This window comes from Cuculus canorus, unplaced genomic scaffold (genome assembly GCF_017976375.1).
Source record: "Cuculus canorus isolate bCucCan1 unplaced genomic scaffold, bCucCan1.pri scaffold_93_arrow_ctg1, whole genome shotgun sequence".
NCBI lineage: Eukaryota > Metazoa > Chordata > Aves > Cuculiformes > Cuculidae > Cuculus > Cuculus canorus.
In genome coordinates this window covers 18,747-41,772 of record NW_026527857.1, presented here as the reverse complement: position 1 = coordinate 41,772, position 23,026 = coordinate 18,747, and the positions used below count along the sequence as shown (strand labels likewise).

At 48.3% G+C, this 23,026-nt stretch overlaps 1 protein-coding gene across 1 annotated transcript; it reads right to left on the bottom strand.

The window, feature by feature from the left end:
* Positions 1 to 1,451: 1,451 nt before the first annotated feature.
* Positions 1,452 to 21,346, bottom strand: LOC128850837 (forkhead box protein J1-B-like). The gene is given in 4 exon segments (XM_054055850.1): positions 1,452 to 1,979; positions 1,981 to 2,301; positions 3,442 to 3,947; positions 21,301 to 21,346. Coding segments are annotated over 4 exon segments (1,335 nt in total). The 3' UTR covers positions 1,452 to 1,517.
* Positions 21,347 to 23,026: the final 1,680 nt, after the last annotated feature.

The following is a 23,026-nucleotide window of genomic DNA, read 5'->3' as shown; positions in this document are numbered from 1 at the left end:
GCAGCCCAAGGGCTGTGCGGCAGTCATGCACTTGTCTGGAGAAGAAGTCTCATCTCAAGAGACTCTTGCCTTGACTGTCGCTATTGCCAAACAATTCTCTTGAGTGATGGTTCTTGTCCAGTTTCTGAACCATTGGAAGACCTGTAATCCAAACTTCTTCCCCGTCACAACATCAGCAGTCCAAGACATTGCTCGTGAGTTCATGCCCATCTCCCAATTCTGCCAGTGTAGCTGTTGCCCCACCCATGACACCCGGGAAGTACTTCCTCCTCAAATAAGGACAAGGTGCTTTCTGGGGAACTTAATCCTATTTTAGAGGCCTGCTGGATTTATAGGCAGACAGGAAAAAAGTCAGATGCTCTACAGGGTTGAAACAGAGGGGCTGATATCTGGTCATGGTCCCATGGTAATACAAAGTACTGCCCTTGGAGAGTTCCCAAGCAAGCTTTAGTGACTGCAACGGCTCCAGGATTGCCCAGGACAGGGCTTTTGTGGGCAGTACATTCTGGAGGCTCCTGGTAATGCAGTTCCCGGGCAGGGCTCAGGCGAAGGGGAGTTGCCCATCACTGCTCTCTTTGGTCTCTCCCCATTGCTCTCGGCCCACCGAGAGAGGAATGCACAGCCTGGCCCCAGCCAGCCTCGCACACATCCCTGCATCCTGAGCCAACCTGCCCTCCCTGTGGGGATTCCCAAGCCTGCTGTTCCCTGACCCACCACCTCCTCCCTGCATGCACCGGCAGCCGAGCGTCCGCTGCTTTTCTTCCCGGCCTTGGCAGAGCCCAGCGGCTCCTCAGCGCCATTGGACACATGAGGCTTCAGCTGTTCCTGCAGCTCATGCGCAGCTCCACTCGCTGTCCTGTAGCCTGGAGGGCTCTGAAGCCGCTTCGTGTTTCTAAGGGCTTGTACAAGGACGGGTGGGTGCGTGACATCAGCAGAGGGACAGTGTCGGGCACTCACACCGTGTCACCCCCAGAGCTGCCCGCAGGGACAGGGAAGGATGCTCCAGGGGCTGGAGCAGCTCCCAGGCCTCGGGGCACAGCCACCCTTGTGCCACAGAGAGCGTCTGACCGTTGTCACACAGGTGGTGCTTTGTGTTTTCCCCTCAATCCCTCGCCCTGGGACAATGTCCCCAGCCGTACGCTGCCATCCCAGGGGACTTCAGTTGCCGGCACCCGGATAAAGCAGCAGCCCCAGGCCCAGCTCTGTTGCTCGCAGGAGCTGAAGGTGTCGGTTCAGGGCTCACACCGTGCTTTACTGGGCGGGGGGAGGGGAACGCAGAACTTGGGCTCCCACCTCCACACCCCAACATCTCCCCACATTGGAGTGAAAATTACACCAAGAGTAATGGGATTGTTTTAATGCTTCTTTACTGATTCATACACTAAAACTGCTCTCCATAAATATTACTTATCACGTTAAAGTCCAAAGAGGTGCAGAATCCAGCTCTTGTAAGTCCCAGCAGCGTGGGGGAAGCATCCTGTTACAGCATGTGTGGGCTCTGAAGGGTGATTGGCCTCTTACAAGAGGGACGCAAGGCTGCTCCAGTCGCTTACATCTGCTGGTACAGATATATCGCTGACGTCAAACAACTGCTCCACTTTGACAGTATTGCAAAAGGAATCGCTTGTCCCTTCATCAAAGAGATGCTGCAGGAAGGAAGCAGCCGTGGAGCTTTCACCCAAGCTCAGGCCGTTCTGGTTGGACTCAGCGAGGACCTGCTCCAGCCCCTGGGGACAGTCAACGTGCTGCCCATGTACCACCACTTCCAGGTTGTGATTTTTGGGGCTGACAGGAGGTGTGACCTCCAGATCCCCAGAAGTGGAGAACTCCCTGTTTAGGTTGGTGTCAGTGTCCCCTTTCAGGGATCCCAGCTGGGTCTGCTCCTCCTGGGTCAGCAAGGCAGAGCTGGAGAGCCGACGCACCTTGGCCATTTGCTTGGGCAAGGGCTGCTTGCGCTTGAGCCCTGCTTTGACATCCACCTGGATTGTGGTTCTGGTTCTTGATAAATTCTTCAAACTCTTCCAGCAGCTGCTGTGACTCCATGCTGACAGAGAAGACTTTTTTAGAGGCACAGCCCGAAGTGGCCAGGGAGGCGCCACGCTGTGCTTCTTGCTGGGCTTTCTCGGTGGAGGCTGGGTGGATCTGCACTGGGCGCATCCTCTGCTTTTTGAAGGCACCGCTCTTGAGCCGGTCAGCGTACTGCGGGTCAAGCTTCCAAAAGCCACCTCTCCCTGGCTTGCCTTTCTCCCGAGGCACCTTGATGAAACACTTGTTTGAGGAGAGGTTTTGCCGGATGGAGCTCTAAACCAAAAAGAGAAAAAAACAAGGTGTAACCCTTGTCTGCTGGCACAGCACCTGTCTGCGTGGGGAGGCTGCTGGAAAAGCACATTTGCAGCAAGGAGGAAGAGGAGGGTCTTTACACCCATGTGGCCACGGCCCCATTTACAGTGGCAACACGTGGCAGCACCATGGTGGACACCATCATCAGGGCCCTCCTTGCTTCCCCCACTTCATCTGCGCCCACTGTTATTGTTGAGAGGGAAATAGTTTGCTAAAATACAGGCACCGTGTCTCCCTGCAGCCAGGCTGATACAAACCGGATGGGCAAAACTGCAGAGACACAGGGGCTGTCCCATCCCAGCCCTGTGTATCCCCAGAGGTGCCTTCTGGCCCAGAGAAGCTCGGTGTAAAATCACTGCATCCTCATCAGCCACTGCTGCAATGAGGCGGAGGAAAGACAGTGGGGTAGGAAAAGAAAGAAAAGTGCTTATTCACTTACATTTCCTGGCGGGTTAAAGTATTAATCATTCCTCCCTGCAACAACCTCATATACTTCCGGCATCTCTGCAGAGAGGGACTGAAAACTTTCTTCCTTTCTTTTATAAACACATTGAATTCAAAGGGTGGTGATTATCCAGCCATGAGTTTGCAAGAGAAAGTCAACACGCCGGCACACAGCTTCTCCCATAGAGTCCCTCCCACAAGTTTCCCAGCACAGGGGTGGCTGTGGAACCCACGTGGCCCTGAAGAGGGACCGAGGGACAGGAGACCTCCCCTCTGCCCCTGCTTGGAATGCAGCAGCATTCCTGCTCTGAACCTCCCCAACGAGGGAGATGTCCAACAAGTAGCATCTCCCTGCAGACCCTCTCCATCCCTCTCCTACCCCTGGTCCTCAGTACCCACAGTTGCTCAACCTGATGATTTTGTCTCTGCTCAGCCCTGAGGGACTCAGGACCCCACGAGAACTCCAGAAAGGTGAAGTGGGAGACAGAGACACCTTCACCCCAGAGCCAAGAGGAGACACAGGGACCAACAGCCCAGTGGGACCTTCCCACTCCAAAAATGACCCCTGGCCTTCTCTTACATGACGGAGGCTGTGAAAGGCCCTTCCCAGCCAGAAGGCGGAGAGGGGACAGGGCAAGAGGTCTCCAAATGTATTACCTGCCACCCAGGATCAGCTTGACGGAAGTAGCAGAAGTTGTCCATAATCCACTTGTAGATGGCGGAGAGGGTGATGTGGGGCTCCTCGCTGGCTTCCATCGCCATGCAGATGAGGGTGGCGTAGGAGTAGGGCGGCTTGACGAAGGGGTTGTTCTTGTAGTCGATGCCCTCCATCAGCTGAGGGTGCATGGACACAATGTGGTTCTCCATCTTCGAGGTGGAGGAGGAGACGGGCACGCAGGGAGTGTGGGGTGTTTCCACGCACGCTGGGTCAGTTCCCAGGGGTGAGCACGGCACGGCAGAGCTGGGCATGCCCTGACAGGTGTGGGGGTCCGGGCCACTGGGGCAGCAGGAGGAGTTGCCCATGCTGGCGCTGGTGATGGAGAAGTCCAGCAGCCACGTCAGGTTGGGCAGGCTGTCGTCCATGTCGGGCGAGTCCCTCACGATGCCCTCCTGCCCTCTGTCCTTCCCTGCCTGCTCGTGGCTCAGCCGCCCTTCAGCCGTGCCTCACCGACAGCTTCTGCGTTCAGAGGGTGCTGTGTGAAGCGGAGAGAGGGGACGGGGCAGATCCTGCAATGACAACAAGGAGAGGTGATGTGCGAAAGCAGACAAGGGGGGCTGGGAGCGTTGTTACTAACATCATCAACCCAGCTTCTTTTCTCAGTGGAAATACAGGAGAACCAATGCACCAGGACTGCTTAGAGACCATCGAGGCCACATCCTTGAGCCCTTCGGACCTGACAGTCCCATGGAAGACGCTGAGGGCTGGTTCATGGATGGAAACAGCGATGTCTTAAGCAATAAAAGACATGCCAGGCCAAAAACATCAAGCATGCAGAGGGATTCTGAGACTGCTGGAAGCAGTCCGGCTCCCTGAGAAAGTGACAATCATGCACATCAAGGTGCACCAGAAAGTGCATTTGGAACTGGGGAGAGGAAATGCGCTGGCGGACAGAGAGGCAAAACTGTCAGCCAAAGGTGAGGTAAAAACAAAAGGGGCTTTGATCCCTGACAGATGAATCTCTGCAGAAGGTAAGCCAGAATATACCAAGGAAGATCAGATAATCAGAAATTTATTATACACCTGGAAGGGTCATATCGTAAAGAGGGGAGTCCTCACTCCACAAGGGAAACTAATCATCCCCCCTTATTTAACATGGCTTTTGATGAGGGAAAAACACAGGAAGAGACATGAGGGGAGCAGAAGCTTTATATAAACACCTAATTAAAGGGATTGCAGCTAGAAATGTATACACCATTGTGAGACAAGTGGCTCAGCAGTGTGACCTTTGCCTCCAGACTAATCCCAAAATTACCCCAAATCAGAAATGGGCCAAATTGGAAGAGGCAACGGGCCCGGGCAATAATGGCAGATTGATTTTTCGGAACTCCCAAGACAGGGGGGATGTTGATACTTATTGGTATTAACTGGTACCTTTTCAGATTGGCCGGAGGCATTCCCTACTAGAACAAGGAGATAACCAGAACATTAATACAGGAAATCATACTATGCTTTTGGGTTCCAGCAACTGTGTCTCCTGATAGGGGACCAGATTTTATCTCAGAAGTAGTACAACAGATCAGTCACTATTTGCGTATGAAATCATGACCTCCTACATGGTGGCATTGGACAAACAGCTCCAAAAGATTGAAAAACATGAGGCTGAGACGTGGAGTAGGGGTTTGGATGAACCTGAGCATAACATACGACCTGGAGATTATGTATATGTAAAATCTCTTGCAGAGAGGACTCTGGAACGGCAGTGAGAAAGACCATTCCAGATATTCCTTGCCTCCTTCACAGCAATCGAAATCAAGGAGCAGAGTGCATGGATCCATCGCACCCGAGTGAAAAAGGCACATAGATCTCCATGAAGGGTCACGCAAGTCCAACCAGGAAAATTATTTTTCTCATGATTATAATTATAATCCAGGGAGGTAAAGGCACCTCTGGCCAAAAGAATACTGAGTGGCCTTGGTCTCAAACTTTTATTTGGTATACTGGAGCCCTGGGAAATATTCTGAATCGAAAGGGTTTCAATCTGTCAACTGTGGTTATACATGAAAATCGAGTATATGTGAGGCAAGAATGGAATGTGGATAGAGAACAGGGGATTCAACAACTTCAGGGGACTGTAGGAGGGGAAATCAAAGTACGATGCTGAATGGTTAATAGGACTATCCATAAAAAGGCATCCCTAATTACTATCTCAACTACACCTACAGATATGAATACAAAGACCTGTATTTCCAATGAATTAGACTGTTGGCATAATTTTACAGTAGTACAGACCGTTAAGGTGGTTTGTCTCTGGGCCTATGATACCATTGGGCTCTCATTCAAATTTAAAAGTATTATAGCTAAGCCTGTTACAACCCAGAATTTATGAGATTGGTCCCTATAATCAGGAATACAGGCCAACAGCCAATGCTGTTCAACCCAGAATGGTCTCTTAAATGTGTTGAACTGCTAATGCAAACTGATAGTTCTGAAATTCAACCAGCATGCTCTCATTTCCTAAGAACATCCTTCCAGGGCTGGACAATCTGGCTGTGAAAGCAAGTGCCCTTCAGGGGCAGAACACAAAGGGGCCCAACCAGAGTGTTACAGACAGGATTGGAGGTCCTAAATGGAATTGACTACCAGAAATGTTACCAAAGTGGGAAAAGGTGGAGGAACAAGACCATGAATTAATAGGAAATGGAACTCGGTGTGATCCAAGGAAACGTTTCTTTGGCCCTCAGTTGTATACAGGCACAATTATGGATGCAATCCGTGGCCACCTTAATTATAAGAGAAGGTGGTGAGGGTACTTTCCCACCGAAATCCGGAAAGTGGTTTGGGACAGTGCCACTGGCTTAGAGAGGAAGCTTCAATCCTGAATGACTCTGGTAAATGTCACCTCTGAGCCCATCACTAATACAGCCACAGCCTCTGTGTTTACCATACGTAACTCTGCAATATGTGTAATCCACTCCATCATTGCATTAGGATTAAGCCATGATAAAACTGTGCTCTGTCCTTCTGAACACAGAACATGGACACAAATAGTGAATGGGAAATGGCAAACTGTAAATTTAGAATCTTGCATTACACGAGAACAACAAGGATTCGTTTGCTAAATAATACAATCGATGCTCAAGACATCTGCCTCGACACTGAGCAAAGCATCTGTCACTTTGAGATCCATCTCGATGCTCATCCGAGGACTGTACTTGTATATGTGGGCCAGGGTTGTGTGTGTTGGAGAACTGCTTGTACCTCTGTAGGAATAGATGAGATAATGATGGATAGTGAGAATCACTCTAATTTCTAATTTCTGTATTTGTAATCTTGTTAAGATTGTTGGGTGTGACTTTTCTTATTTAGCACCAGTCGTATCCCATCAGCTGATAAATCCGATTATACAATATTTCACAAATTATCACCTGTACCTATTGGAATGAATCTTACATTGGTAAAATGATTAATGAAACAGTTAGTGAAACATCAGGACTTGATTATAATTCTGGACGAGGTCCAGGAAAGCGGGACAAGACCCTGATAACAGTCCACCACGACTGGAAAGAAAGGGGGTCCTAAAAGGGTAAAAGAAAATTTAACCCATCATTGGAGGGACGTGTTGTTCAGATGGTCCCCCTGCTGCGACTGGCGTTCTAAATAAGTTGTGTCACCGCATTATTGCCCTTCTGATGCTAGTTTTGGTTAGCTTTGTTTTCTCTGCTATGTTATTTATTTGGATTTGGAGAATGCTACAAGGACTAATAATTTTGACTTCTATGTCTCGTACCCATGAGAATGCATTAAAAAGGGAATTTTCCAACCAAATATCATACTATTCCCCTTTGAGAGATAAATTACAGAGCTGGCAAAAGAATTTGCCCATGTTAAAAAAGACAGGGGGGAATTGATGTGCGAAAGCAGACAAGGGGGGCTGGGAGCGTTCGTCAGAGCTTGGCGTTGTTCGCCTTGAAGACCTTGGGAGTTGATCATGAAGGAGCCAGGTAGCAGCAGTTTACTGATAAGGAGGCATTGGAATGCAGAAAGCTGCTGCATTTGGTTCAGGGGTTTGGAAACAGCCAGAGGAGACTGAGTCTGCGCAAAGTTCAAAGAGAAATATATTCATCCCAAGGAAGACTTCCTACTCCATCCCTAAGACCCCGGCCCACGGCCATCAGGAGGCACTACGCAGGCGCAAGATTGGAGCGAACTTTCCAGATCCAATGATAATACGCAGCGGGGAGAGGGTATGAATATGTCGTAGGCGCTTATACCTCTGCATGTCTTTACACTGTAAGCAGCTGCTTGTTAAGCTATAGGGTGTGCGAGCGAGGAGGAGAACCCCCTTGCACCCCCGCGCTGGAAATAAACATCCCTGCTTTATAACTCATTTGGGGTTATAGAGTTTGATTCCGCCAAAGAGAGGGATGAGGCTCCCTGCGGGGCAGCCGCTCTCTGGCACGCGAGCTCGGCTGGGACTGGGTGCTCCCCGTGCCGCCGAGTGAGATCCGTCCCTGGGCTGCTGCGCCCCAGAGCTGTGACACCTCCCCTGGGGGCTTTAGCAGCCCCAACCTTGGGAAAATGCACTCCAACCCACACATTCCAGCGTCACCCAAACCCTCGTGGGCCCAGCAAGGCTGGGACAAAGAAATTAATCCATAAAACAACAACAAAACCCCCACCCTTATGCAACCAAAATCCATCCCTGCCATCCCAAACAGCGGGAGTGTTTCTCCCACACGTTGCCAAGCAGGACAAAATCTCAAGATCACAGACCTGGACACAATGTCTTAAAGCTCCCCCTGCTTCCAGCTTCCCTCCATTGCCGGCTCTTCCCGCTCCTCCCTGCTCCCGGCACCCCAACACAACCCGGTGGGGGACGGCGCAGCCCCAGCCCAGGCACAGCCTCGCGCAGAGCGAGCTGCGGGTTCATCCTTGGGTTCCTGCCAGGCTGGGAGGCAGTGTCTGGCTTCCCTGCTGGGCTACAGACCTGCAATGCTGCGTCTGTGGCACGGAGCGAGCGCGCCGAGGCCGTCCGGGGCCGAGGAGCTCTGCACGGGCTGCGCGGGGCGGTTGGGGCTGGAGGTGCTCCGTTGGAATGATGCTGCGCCCAACAGTCAGTGGGGGGCGGGGCCAGCAGAACCCCCTGCCCCGCCCCCACCAGATCACCCCCAGAGCTGAGAAACCACGCCCCCACTGCTGAGAGACCACGCCCCCTGATGAGAGGCCACACCCCCCAGAGACAGCAGTTAAGGGACCACGGCCCCTGAGTGGTATGAGGCCCCGCCCTTTGGTGTAGTAAGCCACGCCCCCTGGGGTGGTGATCCACGGCCCCAAGGTGAAGCTAGGCCACGCCCCCAGACAGGAAGCCACATCAGCCCGAGTCGGGTTGCAACACCCCTGTCTGGGAGGCCACGCCCCCAGGATGAGAGAGACGCCCTTGGGGTCTGGAGGCCACGCCCCCACTGTTGGGAAGCCACGCCCATGGCAGGGAAGAGCTGGGGGGCCACACCCCAACATGACAGGGTCAAGGAGGCCACGCCCCTGAGGGCAGGGAGGCCCCGCCCCTCTGATGCACAAAGCCACGCCCTCCCGGGTGCACGAGCTACACTTCATGTGCCACAAGGCCACGCCCCAGAGACAGGAAGTAATTGCCCCCGGTGCAGGAAGCCACGCCTTCTCGGAGCAGTAGCCACGCCCCTGCAGGACTGGAAGCCCCTTCCCTGACTGGAAGTCACGCCCCCGTGTGCTGGAAGCCTCCCCTCCGGGGTACAGGAAGCCACGCCCCCTGAGGCTGAAGGCCACGCCCCCTCTCTGGAGGCCTCGCACTCTCCTCACAGACCACGCCCTCTCTCCAGAGGCTGCGCTGCCCCAAAGTGCTTCGCTTTCACCCAAGAAACAGCATTTGCTGCGCCTGCAGTCACTGCAGTGAGTGTCCTGTGCTCCTTCCCTGGAGGCATTTTTCACTCTGTTTTGGTTTGTTTGGTTTCTCTGACACTCCATCTTCCCATTAACCATTATTTGTTTTTCTTTTCTCTTTGCTCAGTATCAGTTGAGAAAGGAATGGATCGGGAGGTGGGGTGTTGGGCGTTTTTTCTCTGGAGAGGTGGGTGGTTTGGGGATTCGGTTTATTTGCTTTACAAATCAAGACCTGCACACAAGGGGCACTGCACCCTGACAGGCACTGTCTTTGCTTTTGTTAATGGGTGAGGAGGAAAGGAAACGAAAGGCTGAAGTGTTTCCTGCTGTCTTCTGTGCCTCTTGCTGCTCTCGGTGCCTTTGGAAGTCATTTTCTGCAGTGAAGGTATACAATCCCCTGTATTAAAGACTTTACCTGAAACCTTGAATGCTGTTTCAGAACTGAAACCAAGGTGTTCCCTCGTTGCACTGATCCTCTGGGAGCCGTGTGCACCGTATCCCCCAGAAGAAGCAAGCCGGGCCTTCTGTCCCCAAGCTGAAACCCACCGTGTTGCTCGAGTTTCCTGTGGGTTTGATTTGTTGCCTGAAAAAAAGGATGCTGGCAGTTAACTGTTACCATAACCATTTTCTTTTCCATTCTTGCAGGAGGGTAACACCACAGGCCACTGAAACAACAAGAGAAGCTGATAACCTCAAAAAGCACGATTCCTCAAACCGATACCAGGTGCCATCGACCCTGCAAAACCTTCCCACAAAGTGCCATCTGGTGCTGCAGGGTCAGAGGCTGATTCAGCTTCTGTCAGGCTGGCAAGACAAGGAGGCAGACCTGGTGAGTGTATGCCTCGCTTGTTTGTTTTTCCTTTGTTTTCTTTGTCTTTGCTTGAGTGTGGTGGTAGAAAGTGCTTGTAGATACTACCAAAAAAATCCTGTGGAGTTTTGAACTTTAACTATGGAAAAAAAATGAGCAATTGAAACTGTGATGGAAGAGGTCACTTTGTCAAGACACCTTTGCACTCTGTCGTGTGTCGGTACCACTCAGCAAAATGTGTAGTTCTGCGCTGTTTCTAATTGAAGTAGATGATAACGGTTTAGCTGCACTTGACCGAGGTCTTTACAATTTATGCTTGGGCTATTTAAGTAGCGGTCTGGTGAAAATTGTGTTATCACAAAAAAGCATCATCAGGAAACTTGGTAAATGCTTATAGATTGTTTTTCCTGATGACAGTTTGTTACAGTGCTGTACCTGTTCTTTTCTCATGCCAATGTGCTCCATGCTTTTGTTACATCCTTTATTAAAGAAGAAAATTGGAGGAACTTGAGCAGATGCCTTGCATGGATGCTTAGAGCAGGGTGACAAATCCAGAAATATGAATTAACATGCCAGTAGAAACATGTGAAAGAATTTAGAGTCGGAGAAACAAGGTACGAGAGGAACGTGACGTTCCAAGGTTCTGACTGTCCATTTTATCAAGGGAGAGAACTGCTTTTTGCTGAGTAAAGTGAGCATTTCTTCCTGATAAAACAGCAGCCTGAGAACAAAGGTGATGCTTTTGCAACCAGATAAATCAAAAGAGTAGCAGCTTTTGTCTTTCTCTCAACACCTGCTGAAGCGCTACAGTCCTGTGACAATGAAGTCCTCTCCAGCAGGATGTGCTGCACCTATGACTTCCTGTATGTTGAAATGTTAAGAGATGTATTGCAATATATCATAGGCAAATTTCCAAGGAATATTCAATTTATTTGTTTGACTAAGTGATGATAATGCAGCAGCAGCAGCAAAGTACCTCAAGTATTGAGACTGAATGTATTGAAAGCGTTTTTCAGTGCAGTCTGACGAAACAGTTGCTGAGGAGAGAGATGTGTGATGCAGCTGTGGAGGCAGAGCCCAAAGAGCATCCTTAGGGACAAGTGCAAGAACATTTCAGCCTCTAAGGGTGCCTCTTCTACTCAGTTTGGGATACAGTGTTCCCGAGTGGCCCTTGCTCTGGAGCTTTATGCCAGTTTCCTTTGAAGCATTAGAGTCTCCACTGTTCCTTATGTTATAGTTGTCACTGCACAGAGAAGACTGGAGATCAGGGAACCACTACGCTGGTTCTCCATGCCTTGGGATATATACTGTAGTTGCTCACTAATGCCTTAATCACAGGAATAATTCTTGTTCTCCTGGGAATTTTGCAAAGCAGCAAAGATGTGTTAGTGCATGAAGGATTTAGTGTTTGTGCTCATGGCAAAGCGATGGACTGCCAGCCCAGGCGGATGTTTAAAAGAGAAAATGGCCAAATAGTGTGGAGGTTCTAATTAAAAGGATGTTTTAGTCTAACACATAAAAGCTGGTTAATAAGCGTTGCAAAGTCTGTGCTTTCGTTTCCGCACTTCATGCAATGAAGTAAGCTGTAAATAGTCTTTAAAGATATTTTTGTTTTTTCTTTAGCCTCAGAATTTCTTAGCAGCTACTAGTGAAAGATATCTGGGAATTGCTTGGGATATTTAATTTAATACTTTTGTTTTAGAGGGAGGGATGTTGAGCGTTCAGCGGTTTCTAATTTTGATCAAAGTTAAAATAAACAGCTTTGATTACGTGTTACCAACGTTTGTCCATTACTTTCAGTTTTACACTTTCAGTCCTAGAGTCTGTGATGCCATTTCACTGGCTTCCCATGTGTGTTCTTCTCTGTCTTTCAGTCAACACTGAGTTTCATTACCTGTCATTAGCAAGTGACAGAGGATAAAATACACTTTCCTGTTGTAGGCTTCCTCAATGTTTCTTTCTTTGTTTGAGTTTCAGACCTAATTCATGTACCACAACTGTTTTCTTTATTTATGGGTTGCTTTATGCTTTCTATGGAAACAAAAATGTAGGAAATGAGGTGGCAATTAATTCCTGGTCTATCTGCCTTTAGTAAGACGAGGATGTTTTCATACACTGCATACAGAGGAATGAGCCAAGCTGGGAGGCTGGAATGGAGAAGTTTGGATTTTAAGCTTAACTTTGGGTAGAAGCGTACTGTGAGATAAAAGCTTGTGGAGAGGACATTTGCATTCTTGACATGTTGAACAAACAGCTGACCTGATCTAGAATAACTAACTAAGGTGCTGCTTTATCTTTGGCTGTTCCTTTCTACTCCTCTGCTCTTACTTATGGGAATAATGTAGAAAAGATAGTAAAATTTGAAGACTTTTGGGGCCTTTGACCTTCACTTCTGAAAGTTCTACTATTATATAATCTTCTTGTTTATTTTTATCCTAGCTCTTTTATTATTTCATCTTAGCTCCTTTTATTAAATTAAGATTTCTCTTACACAGTTTATAGCTCCCAGCTATAAACTCCAAATATGCGAGCAGAATGCCAAATGTTTCTACAAACAAGGACTTTAGCAGCAAAAATAAGCTTTCCTTTCCACCTCTGTAAGTAGTATGCTTCTGAAATTCCATTGAACTCCTAAGCCTGCAGCTGCTCGTGGAGGCAAGTGACAATACTCCTTGTGGCGTTGCAGGGATTAGTCGATATGTGTCTGGGCTTTTGGATCCTTACTGCTACTAAACTCACTATCGTATGTGACACTAAAATAATGTTACAAACAACTAAACCAGCAGCAATTTAATTTGCATAGGAAAGCTATTAAATATCCTTTTTCTTTAGGAAAACTAAGCATCTAGGTACATGTCTTCATGTAGCGCACTTTTATTGTATTCTAAATTGTCTGTTTTTTCCTCAGTACCAGTGAGCAGATGCAAACTATAATGTACGTTGTTAGCATAGGTTACAGAGACATAAGTAGGACTACCATTTTAAGAAAAGACATAAACTATAGCTGATATAAGGTCAGCCGCAGCAAAAATACTGTAAGGAACACCTGAAAGATAGTAGTCTTTTAAGCAGATTATGATATCGCCTGTGATGTGATGCAATCACACCATCAGCTGTGTGCACAACTGAATTGTTTCTGTGTACTTTGTGTTAAAAATGTATTACACAGTCAGCAGTACCCCTAGTATGTTTTAGAAATACGTTAATGATGCAAAATAAATGATTAAACTCTCTAATGAACTTATGAGCAAATCTGTGGCAAAATTTCAGCTTTGCGCAGCACAGAATGAGTGCAATCAGCGTTTTTAACTTGTGCGTTCCTTGTGCAATTTCCCTGAGTAAGAGTAAGTTCCCTGAGAACTGAGTCAGAATTCTACATGTTAAGTTCCAATAAAATGGATGGCTCTCCTCATGTAAAATTACATAATACTGAATCAGGCATAGTTGTGTGCTTTTAGGGTTTCTTTTGTTGTTTTATTTTTTTTTGATGGTTACCTGTATATGTTTACATATACATTTCAGTCCTATGTATATGTCTAGTTACTTAGAAATGAATTATAAGATTATTGCCCTTTCTGTGCAAAATGAAATTTTCCCACCCAATCCCCATTTTTGTTTAGTTATGCTGGTTTTTTCCTTAATGTATTTGGATTTACAGACGTTCTCAGAGAAAAAGTGAAGCCTTAAGCTTTAACAATTCAATTAGCAACAGTTATGGGATTGACTGATTTTGGCAGCATGAAGAAAAGTTTCAAGTAACCTCAAGTGAGCCGACCAAAGGTAAAATTATCAAAGGCTGCTTCTTTCAAAGTGAGTTGGGATCTCCAAGGAACAGCAGAGGGCAGCCTGAATAATTTGCATTGAAAATCCTCTTTGAAATTCCTGAGGTTTGCTGAATTACCATGCTGAGCTTACAGTCCTTCATGAGCAGCTGAAGAAGAAAGTGCTCCTGTTTGTAGTCAGGGAGGGCAGGGGCTTTCATGGATCGTTCTCATCTTTGTCATTGCAGAGGTGTGCTCTGTTTGGATCCAAGAGCTTCTGTGTGATGTTTTTTGGGACAGAGCTGTAGACACGCTTCTGTCCTCCTGCCTACATTTAAGCAGACCATAACATATTTGTGGCTTGTTTGTTGTGAGTAGTCTTTGGGCCCTAATATTTTTTTGAAAACTTGTGTGACGAATGTCACTGATAGTTATGGTTAAGAAATAAGTCACTGTTCATAAAAACTTGTCAAAATATATGCACATCAGTGAAGACAGTGGCGATGCAGCAGGTCTGTTAGAGAGAAAAAAAGTGATCCGATTTTTATCTATGATTTGAAACCTGACTTTGTCGTGCGTAGTGGTAATAGCGATGGAAGACATCACTTGAAAACACTGAGATAGAAAGGTTAAATGAGGGAAAATTCCCCTTACTTCTGTCGAAGGTCTTTTGCTCAGGCTTTTTAAAATAGCTTGGTAACCACGGTGGGTATATGAGTTTTCTGTAGCAACCTTTTAAAATGCTGCTGAATGTACACGTTGAAAGCTTCAGATCTCTGGGTTTTTTCCTAATTGTATCAGTAAATGCTTGTTTATATGAGGGGTTGCCATGAGTCCCTTGACCTTGATATATCAATGTATGGAAGTCTTAGAGGACAGTTAATTCCGTTTCTGCAACACTTTGGCACTTCTTGAACTCATCTTTGTGTCTTCCATTAATGTATCTACAGTAAATTTGTGTGGCTTCTTAGTCCCAAAAGCACATTGTTTGGACCAGACATTCAGCTTTCCAGGACACTTTTGTTGCTCTGCCTGCTGCACACCAACCAGCTGATCAGTCAGGATCTCCAGCTACGTGATTAAGACCTGGTGTAATTTTCTTTTATAGTCTTGTTATATAGAAATGAATCACTGGGTAGCAGTCGCGTGGGCTTGAGCTATGCACGATGTCTGCCCTTTCAGCTGTGAAATCAGAATGTATTTATCCTGTTTTGACAGCAACAAAAGCATTGTATGCTAGATCTCGGTGTTCGCCCCAGCGAAACAGTTGGTACTTTGAAAGAGCAATGTATATAAATTATTTTAGTATTCTAAAAGAGTTAGACACATTAGCACTTGTTCCTTTACCTGCTTGAATTAGGTTCTATCCTTGAAAACTTATGAACAATTAAGTATTTATTACAAAGCCCATTAGAAAGTGGATGCAAGGTCAGTAAGGTATTGTTTGCTAATTCTATGAAAAGTGAAGTTTTTAATAACAAGAAGAGTGATTTTTCATTACCGTTTCAGAGTGTACTCTGTACAGCTTTGAATCAAATAGCAGAAGATTTTAAAAGGTATTACTAACTATATATTTATTCGAACAGAATATTTAAGGGATTTGGCTTGACAGTGTTTTTCTTTAGAATTTTGTTAGGAAAGTTGATTGGAAATAGGTAAACCTACTGCTAATCTGAACCCTCAGAATTTTCAGTGAAAGTTTGTGGAAGTTTTGCTGTTGACGTTGTTGGACCCAGCATGTGAGTCAACCTTTGTTGTTCATTCTAACCAATAATTTAACGAAGTTTTATTTACAAAAAGAGAAGGCTAAAATGCGTGAAGGCACCCAGATGTGCAGCTATGGGTTAGTCTGCAAGATTTTCCAGATACAAACCAGCTTACATTAGCTGTACTTGGTGGTGGAGGGAGGAACTAGAGTCTGGAAATTACACCCTTGTATCTGTTTTCACTCACCATTTGTATTGTGCATTATGTTCAGATACATTGAAAGCGTTAATTTTACTCTGAAAGCAGAACTTTTGGTGAAATGCACATTTCTAGGCTGGAGTAGCAGGGGATGCCAGAGAGAGAGCTCATAGTATGAAACCTGACCGGTGGAAAAAACTGTCACTATAGAATCACTAAAGAATAGTGACCTGAAGCTCCGCCAGTGGAGGTTCAGGCTGGATATCAGAAAAAAATTCTTCATGGAAAGAGTCATCGGGCGCTGGAACAGCTGCCCAGGGAGGTGGTCGGAGTCACCTTCCCTGGAGGTGTTTAAGGAATGGGTGGATGAAGTGATGAGGGACATGGTTTAAGGGAGTGTTAGGCATGGTTGGACTCGATGATCCAGCGGGTCCTTTCCAACCTGGTGGTTCTGTGATTCTATGCCTATATGCTTGAGTAGAGAAACTGTGTATGTATAACAGGCAAATTGTTTATACCCTTAGGATTTCAACTATAAAATTTTGCACGCAATGCAGAAATTGCTGTTAGCTACACGATGTTCTCCAAAAAATAAGTACCATTTTATGAATTTTTCAGAATTCTTTAGTTCTCTAAAAGTGTTTTATCCATGAATTCAGATATCTTTATTTGACAAAGCCTTTAGGTAAGTTTTCAGTTTTTATTTTTAATGTCTATCAAAGGATAGACATGTAAGGATGAAACTGGGTCTGCGGAATTAGTTATTCCAAGGACCAGTCAATCGAGAATAAACTCTCTTTCCTTTACGAGGGCTGAAGGTTCATCAGCCCAGCTGAAGTGCATTTACACCAATGCAGGCAGCATGGGCAATAAGAAGGAGGAGCTGGAAGCTGTTGTAGGGCAAGGTGACTATGATGTCATTGCCATCACAGAAACTGGTGGGATGACTCACATAATTGGACTACAGCTATGTTGGGATATAAACTCTTCAGGCGGGACAGGAAGGGTAGGAAAGGAGGCGGGGTAGCCCTCTATGTCAAAGAGTGCTTTGATACTCTTGAACTGGATTACGGTGAGGATGGGATCGAGTGCCTATGGGTTAAAATCAGAGGAGCCCACAAGAAAGGGGACTTTGTGATAGGAGTCTGTTACAGACCACCCAGCCAAGAAGAAGCAGCTGATGAGCTCTTCTATAAACAGCTGGGGACAGTCTCTAAATCTCTGCCTCTTGTCCTTGTGGGAGACTTTAACTTTCCGGATGTCTGCTGGGAGTACAATACAGCAGAAAGGAAACAGTCTAGGAGGTTCCTGGAGTGCATCAAAGACAACTTCCTTGCACAACTGGTTAGCGAACCAACAAGGGAGGGTGCCTTCCTAGACCTGCTGTTTGTGAATAGAGAAGGTCTTGTTGGGGATTTGACGGTTGGAGGACGCCTGGGATTAAGTGATCATGAGATGATAGGGTTTTCAGTTCTAGGTGGGATTAAGAAGGGGGTTAGCAAAACACTCACATTAAACTTCCAGAGGGCAGACTTTGGCCTGTTCAGAAGGTTGATTGGCAAAGTCCCGTGGGAAACAGTCCTTCAGGGCAAGGGAGCCCACGAGGGTTGGGCGCTCTTGAAAAATGAAATCCTATCAGCTCAAGAGCAGGCCATCCCTGTGTTCCGGAAAAGGAGCCGGCGGGGGGAAAAGCCAGCTTGGTGGAGCAGGGAGATCTCAAGAGGTGTCAATAATAAGAAGAAGCTCTATGTGCTTTGGAGGAAAGGACAGGCATCTTGGGTGGACTACAGGGAGGAAGTGAGATCGTGCAGGGAAAAAATCAGGAGGGCCAGGGCCCAACAAGAAAAGGAGGACTGGGGAGAATATTCAGTCCCTCTTGGATGCAGAAGGAACAACAGTGACAAGGGATGAGGATAAGGCTGAGGTACTTAGTGCATTCTTTGCCTCAGTCTTTAATAGTAAGGGAAGTTGTTCACCCTGTGTACAAACCCAGGAGTTAGAGGGGCAGAATGAGGCTCCCATGATCCAAGAGGAGGCGGTTAGAGACTTGCTTGCCCAATGAGACACCCACAAGTCTATGGGGCCAGATGGGATCCACTCAAGAGTATGAAAGGAGCTGGCGGATGTCCTTTCCAAACCCCTTCCATCATCTTCCAGCGGTCCTGGCTGACTGGGGAAGTTCCACTGGACTGGAGGCTGGCTGATGTTGTGCCCATCTACAAGAAGGTTTGCAGGGAGGATCCGGAGAACTCCAGGCCTGTCAGTCTGACCTCAGTGCCGGGGAAAGTCATGGAACAGGTGATCTTGAGTGCTATCATGAAGCACATGCAAGAGAACCGGGTGATCAGGCCCAGTCAACATGGGTTCACGAAAGGCAGATCTTGCCAAACTAACCTGATCACCTTCTATGACAAAGTGACTCGACTGCTGGATGAGGGAAAGGCTGTGGATGTAGACTTCTTGGACTTCAGGAAAGCCCTGGACACAGTTTCTCACAGCATTCTGCTTCAGAAATTGTCTGCCTCTGGCCTGGACAGGCGCACACTCTCCTGGGTTGAACACTGGTTGGATGGCCCAGAGAGTGGTGGTTAATGGAGTTAACTCCAGCTGGTGGCCAGTTACAGGTGGGGTTCCTCAGGGCTCGGTACTGGGTCCAGCTCTGTTCAATGTCTTTATCAATGACCTGGATGAAGGCATTGAGTGCACCCTCAGAAAGTCTGTGGATGGCACTAAGCTGGGTGGAAGTGTGGATCTGCTGGAGGGTAGGGAGGCTCTGCAGAGGGATCTGAACAGGCTGGACTGCTGGGCTGAGGCCAATGGCATGAGGTTTAACAAGACCAATGCTGGGTGCTGCACTTGGGGCACAACAACCCTATGCAGCGCTACAGACTGGGGGAAGAGTGGCTGGAGAGCTGCACGGAAGAGAAGGACCTGGGGGTGCTGGTTGACAGCCGACTGAACATGAGCCAGCTGTGTGCCCAGGTGGCCAAGAAGGCCAATGGCATCTTGGCTTGGATCAGAAGCAGCGTGACCAGCAGGCCCAGGGAGGTTATTAAGTTATTCTCCCTCTATACTCAGCACCGCTGAGACCACATCTCGAATCCTGTATTCAATTCTGGGCCCCTCACCACAAGAAAAATGTTAATGCTGTGGAGTGTGTCCAGAGAAGAGCAACAAAGCTGGTGAAGGAGCTGGAGAAGAAGTCTTACGAGGAACGGCTGGGGAACCTGGGGTTGTTTAGCCTGGAGAAGAGGAGGCTGAGGAGAGACTTTATTGCTCTCTACAACTACCTGAAAGGAGGTTGTGGAGAGGAGGGAGCTGGCCTCTTCTCCCAACTGACAGAGGACAGGACAAGGGGGAATGGCCTGAAGCTCTGCCAGGCCAGGTTCAGGCTGGATATCAGAAGAAAATTCTTCACGGAAAGAGTCATCGGGCACTGGAACAGCTGCCCGGGGAGGTGTTCGAGTCACCTTCCCAGGAGGTGTTTAAGGAATGGGTTGATGAAGTGCTTAGGGACATGGTTTAAGGGAGTGTTAGGAATGGTTGGACTCGATGATCCAGTGGGTCCTTTCCAACCTGGAGATTCTGTGATTCTATGATTCTATGACCCTATTGCAGCCTTTCAATGTCTGAACGGGCTTTTAATGATAAAGATGCTGAAACACTGGATCAGGTTTCCCAGAGAAGATGAGGATGCCTCATCATTGGTAGTGTTCAAGGTCAGGTTGGATGGGGCTTTGAGAACCTGACTGAGTATAAAGTGTTGCTGCCCATGGCCGGGGGGGGTGGAGAATTGCGGGGGCGGGAACGTGGACTAGATGGATGTTTGAGATCCCTTCCAACCCAAACCATGGTTCTGGCCTCTGTGATGTCATCCTTTGTGATGCTGCCCTGTGTCCTCAGAGACCTCTCTGCTGTCCAGGACAAGCACCCTCTGGACTCACTCTCCAGGAGGATCTGGAGGAGGCAGGTGGTCTCTCCGCTGGGAGCTGCCTGCGCCTTGCTCTGTGTGTGAGAAACAAAGCAGCTGCGGTTCAGCCATCGCAGTGCCCAGTGCCGGTTCCAACGGAGAGGAAACTCTTCCCTACGGACAGGGTAAGTCAGGTGTGCCCATGCCTGCTTCTGTGTAGTGATTGCTCGGAGGTTCATCTCCGTGGCAGGGCCTCCAGTTCTTGAGGGTTCTGTCAGCTCCTGTTCTTGTGCCTCCCTGTGCTCCCACAGTCCTCAAATTCCTCAGATCCTTTACGAGCTCTCCAACCCTCTAAGTCTCTGCAAAGTGGAATCGAGTTTTATTCCAGTTTGCAAACAATGGTTCCTTGCAGAGGAATCTGACCAGGCTGGAACACAGGACTCTTGATTCAAGGCCTTCCCTATTCTTCTCATTTATCACACACAAAAGTTTAATTACATTCTACAAGTCCTTAGCAAATGCTGACCCAGCTCAGAGAGCTCCCAGCAGCATTAGCTGCTTCAGGGCTTCAGTGGTGGTTTTACACCTGATTCTCTTCTGTCAAGTCCCCCACTGAGACTCGTTCATGGATCGATCCTCCTTATTGTCGGATGAGTCTCAGATCCATCCCATGGCTGTAATTCTTATTGCCAGAGAAGCGATAGTCGAGATGGGAGAAATTAGTGCAATAATCACATTTTTAAACTCCCAAACATGATGCAAACCATCAGCATAATTCTCACAAACGCCATTACGTTTTGTACCAAACTCTGTAACCATCTTTTTAGGGACAATCCTAACCCACGCAAATTGTTGTTTCACCATCCTGGTTCCATTGCTGCTTTCACCTCCTGGCTGAGGGTGACGTACTGACGATCTAATGGCAGTGGGGTTTGATGATTCAGATTTCTGTTGAAGGGAATCAAACATGGGACAGGAGATCAAAAGCTTCTTAGCATTCCTCCCCCTTTTAGACCCATTTCTTCCTTGTGGTGAGCGAGACCAATTTCTGGGGATGGTTTTCCATACAGCACTGCAAAAGGACTCCCTTTTCCTCTTGCCTGGGGGTTACCCAGACTTGCACTAAGGCTGACGGCAAAACCTCTGTCCGTTTGAGATGAGTCCCTTGGCATAAATTTGGCACTTTGTTTTTTGAGGGTCTGCTTCATCCTTTATACATTACCACTAGGCACAGGTGGTAAAGGAAAATGGAGTCCCCAATCCATCTGTAGGAATTCAGATTCTCCCTTTAGTACTTCTGCAAGAAAATGAGGTCCACTGGCTGTGGCCTCTGTGATGTCATCCTCTGTGATGCTGCCCTGTGTCCTCGGAGACCTCTCTGCTGTCCAGGACAAGCACCCTCTAGACTCACTCTCCAGGAGGATCTGGAGGAGGCAGGTGGTCTCTCCGCTGGGAGCTGCCTGCGCCTTGCTCTGTGTGTGAGAAACAAAGCAGCTGCGGTTCAGCCGTCTCATTGTCTGGTGCCGGTTCTGCCGGAGAGGAAACTCTCCCCTACGGCCGGGGTAGGTCAGGTCTGGCTGTGTCTGCTTCTGCGCAGTCATTGCTCGGAGGTTAATCTCCATGGCAGGGCCTCCAGTTCTTGAGGGTTCTGTCAGCTCCTATTCTGGTGCCTCCTAGGACCTGGAGCCTGTGCTCCTGGTTATTTTCCACATGGGAGACATTCCCAGCCCAGGGGGTCCTGTTTTGGTGTAACTGTTCCAGCCCTGCCCTGTACTCCTTCATTCCGATCAGATTTGTTTCCGAGTGCTGTATCGCTGACTCCAGGCTGTGTAGGGAGCCATCCTGGCCTGGATGCTGAAGCTCCCTTCCAATTTAGCTGCCTGCTTGTTTGCTCTGGGATCATTCAGTACAGTCCTTAATTGCAATCTGGATTTCCCCTGATGTTTGGGTTTGGTGGTGTAATCTCTCCAGTCGGGATGTGGAGGGGGCAGGGAGCGGCAGCACTGTCAGGTCTGTCCCTGCAGAGCACGGGGCCCCCAACACCTGGGAGTTGTCCTGGTCTCTCTTCTGGTGGAGCCTTGAAGCAGCCGGTCCCCAGAATGGACCTTCCTGGGTGTAGGGAGCCCTGAATATCTGGAGTGAGTGTTTGCCAAACTCTCTTCTTGCATGTTGAGAGGGAATTCCCTGGCACATCCAGTGCTTCACACTGCATCTGGATTGTCCCAGCTGATCATCTCTGGTACAGAAACATTTTATCTGCTGGACTTGAGGACAGGTCTGTCCATCCTTGGGTGTCCTGCTGCTGCAGTCCTGCGCCACAGGATGGTATAGGAGAACTGTTTGTGCAGTTGGTGCAGCTGAACAGAGCAGTGGAGAAGAATGGGGCTCTGCTCCATCAGAAACTGCTGGGAGGGGAGAGATGGGAGCTCCGTTAAGGTCAATTTGTGGTGTGGCTGTGAGACAGCTCGTAGGGTGTTCCTGCAGGAATTCTGACCACATGAGCGGCAGCAGGGAGCACTCACAGAAAGGAGGGGAATTGTTTTAAGCATAAAGGTGAGGGGAGAGTGATGAGTGCCTGGTGAGCAATGTCCGGGTATCCCTGGTCTCAGGTGAGGTTCCTGTTCCGTGTCCTGCTGGTGGAGCAGAGATGGAGATGTACAGAGCAGCTGGAAAACGAGCCTGTTTGTGCTCACAGAAATACCTGAAGGCCTTGATAGAACTTTAGGCTTCCCATTCCCTTCCCTGTGACCATTTGACAAAGATTTCTCTTTCTCCTTCTAGGGAAAAACTGAGGCTCTACAGCATGGCTTTACGCTTCCGTGATGTTCTGTTCTACGCCGTTCCTGGAGCGGTGGGAATTCTGGGGTGCTGGTGGATCTACACCCGTATGAAGAAAAATGCACTGAGCCCTAAAGAAAAGCAAGAGGAGGAAGGGCAGGAGAAAGATGCATCAGCCAGAGCAGCAGCGTGTGTTCCTCATAGCCTGCCCATCTTAGCGAAGGAGGAATGCCGAGAGAGTGAAACCTCGGCCTCCGTGCTGCCAGCAGCGTCACCGATGTCCAAGACCTCCCCAGAGAAGAGGAAGAAGGAGAGGGAAGCCTGGGAGAAGGAGCTGATGGAGAAGGAGGCCAGGCTGGCTCAGCGTGAGCAGCAGCTCCGGAGATGGTGGGAGGATCTGGAGCAGGAGCGCAAGGAGCTGCAGAAGGAGAAGGCCTCTTTACAGCTCGAAGGGCAGAGCCAGGTAAGTGCCGCCAGGGTTCACGTTGCCGGGGAAGTCGTGT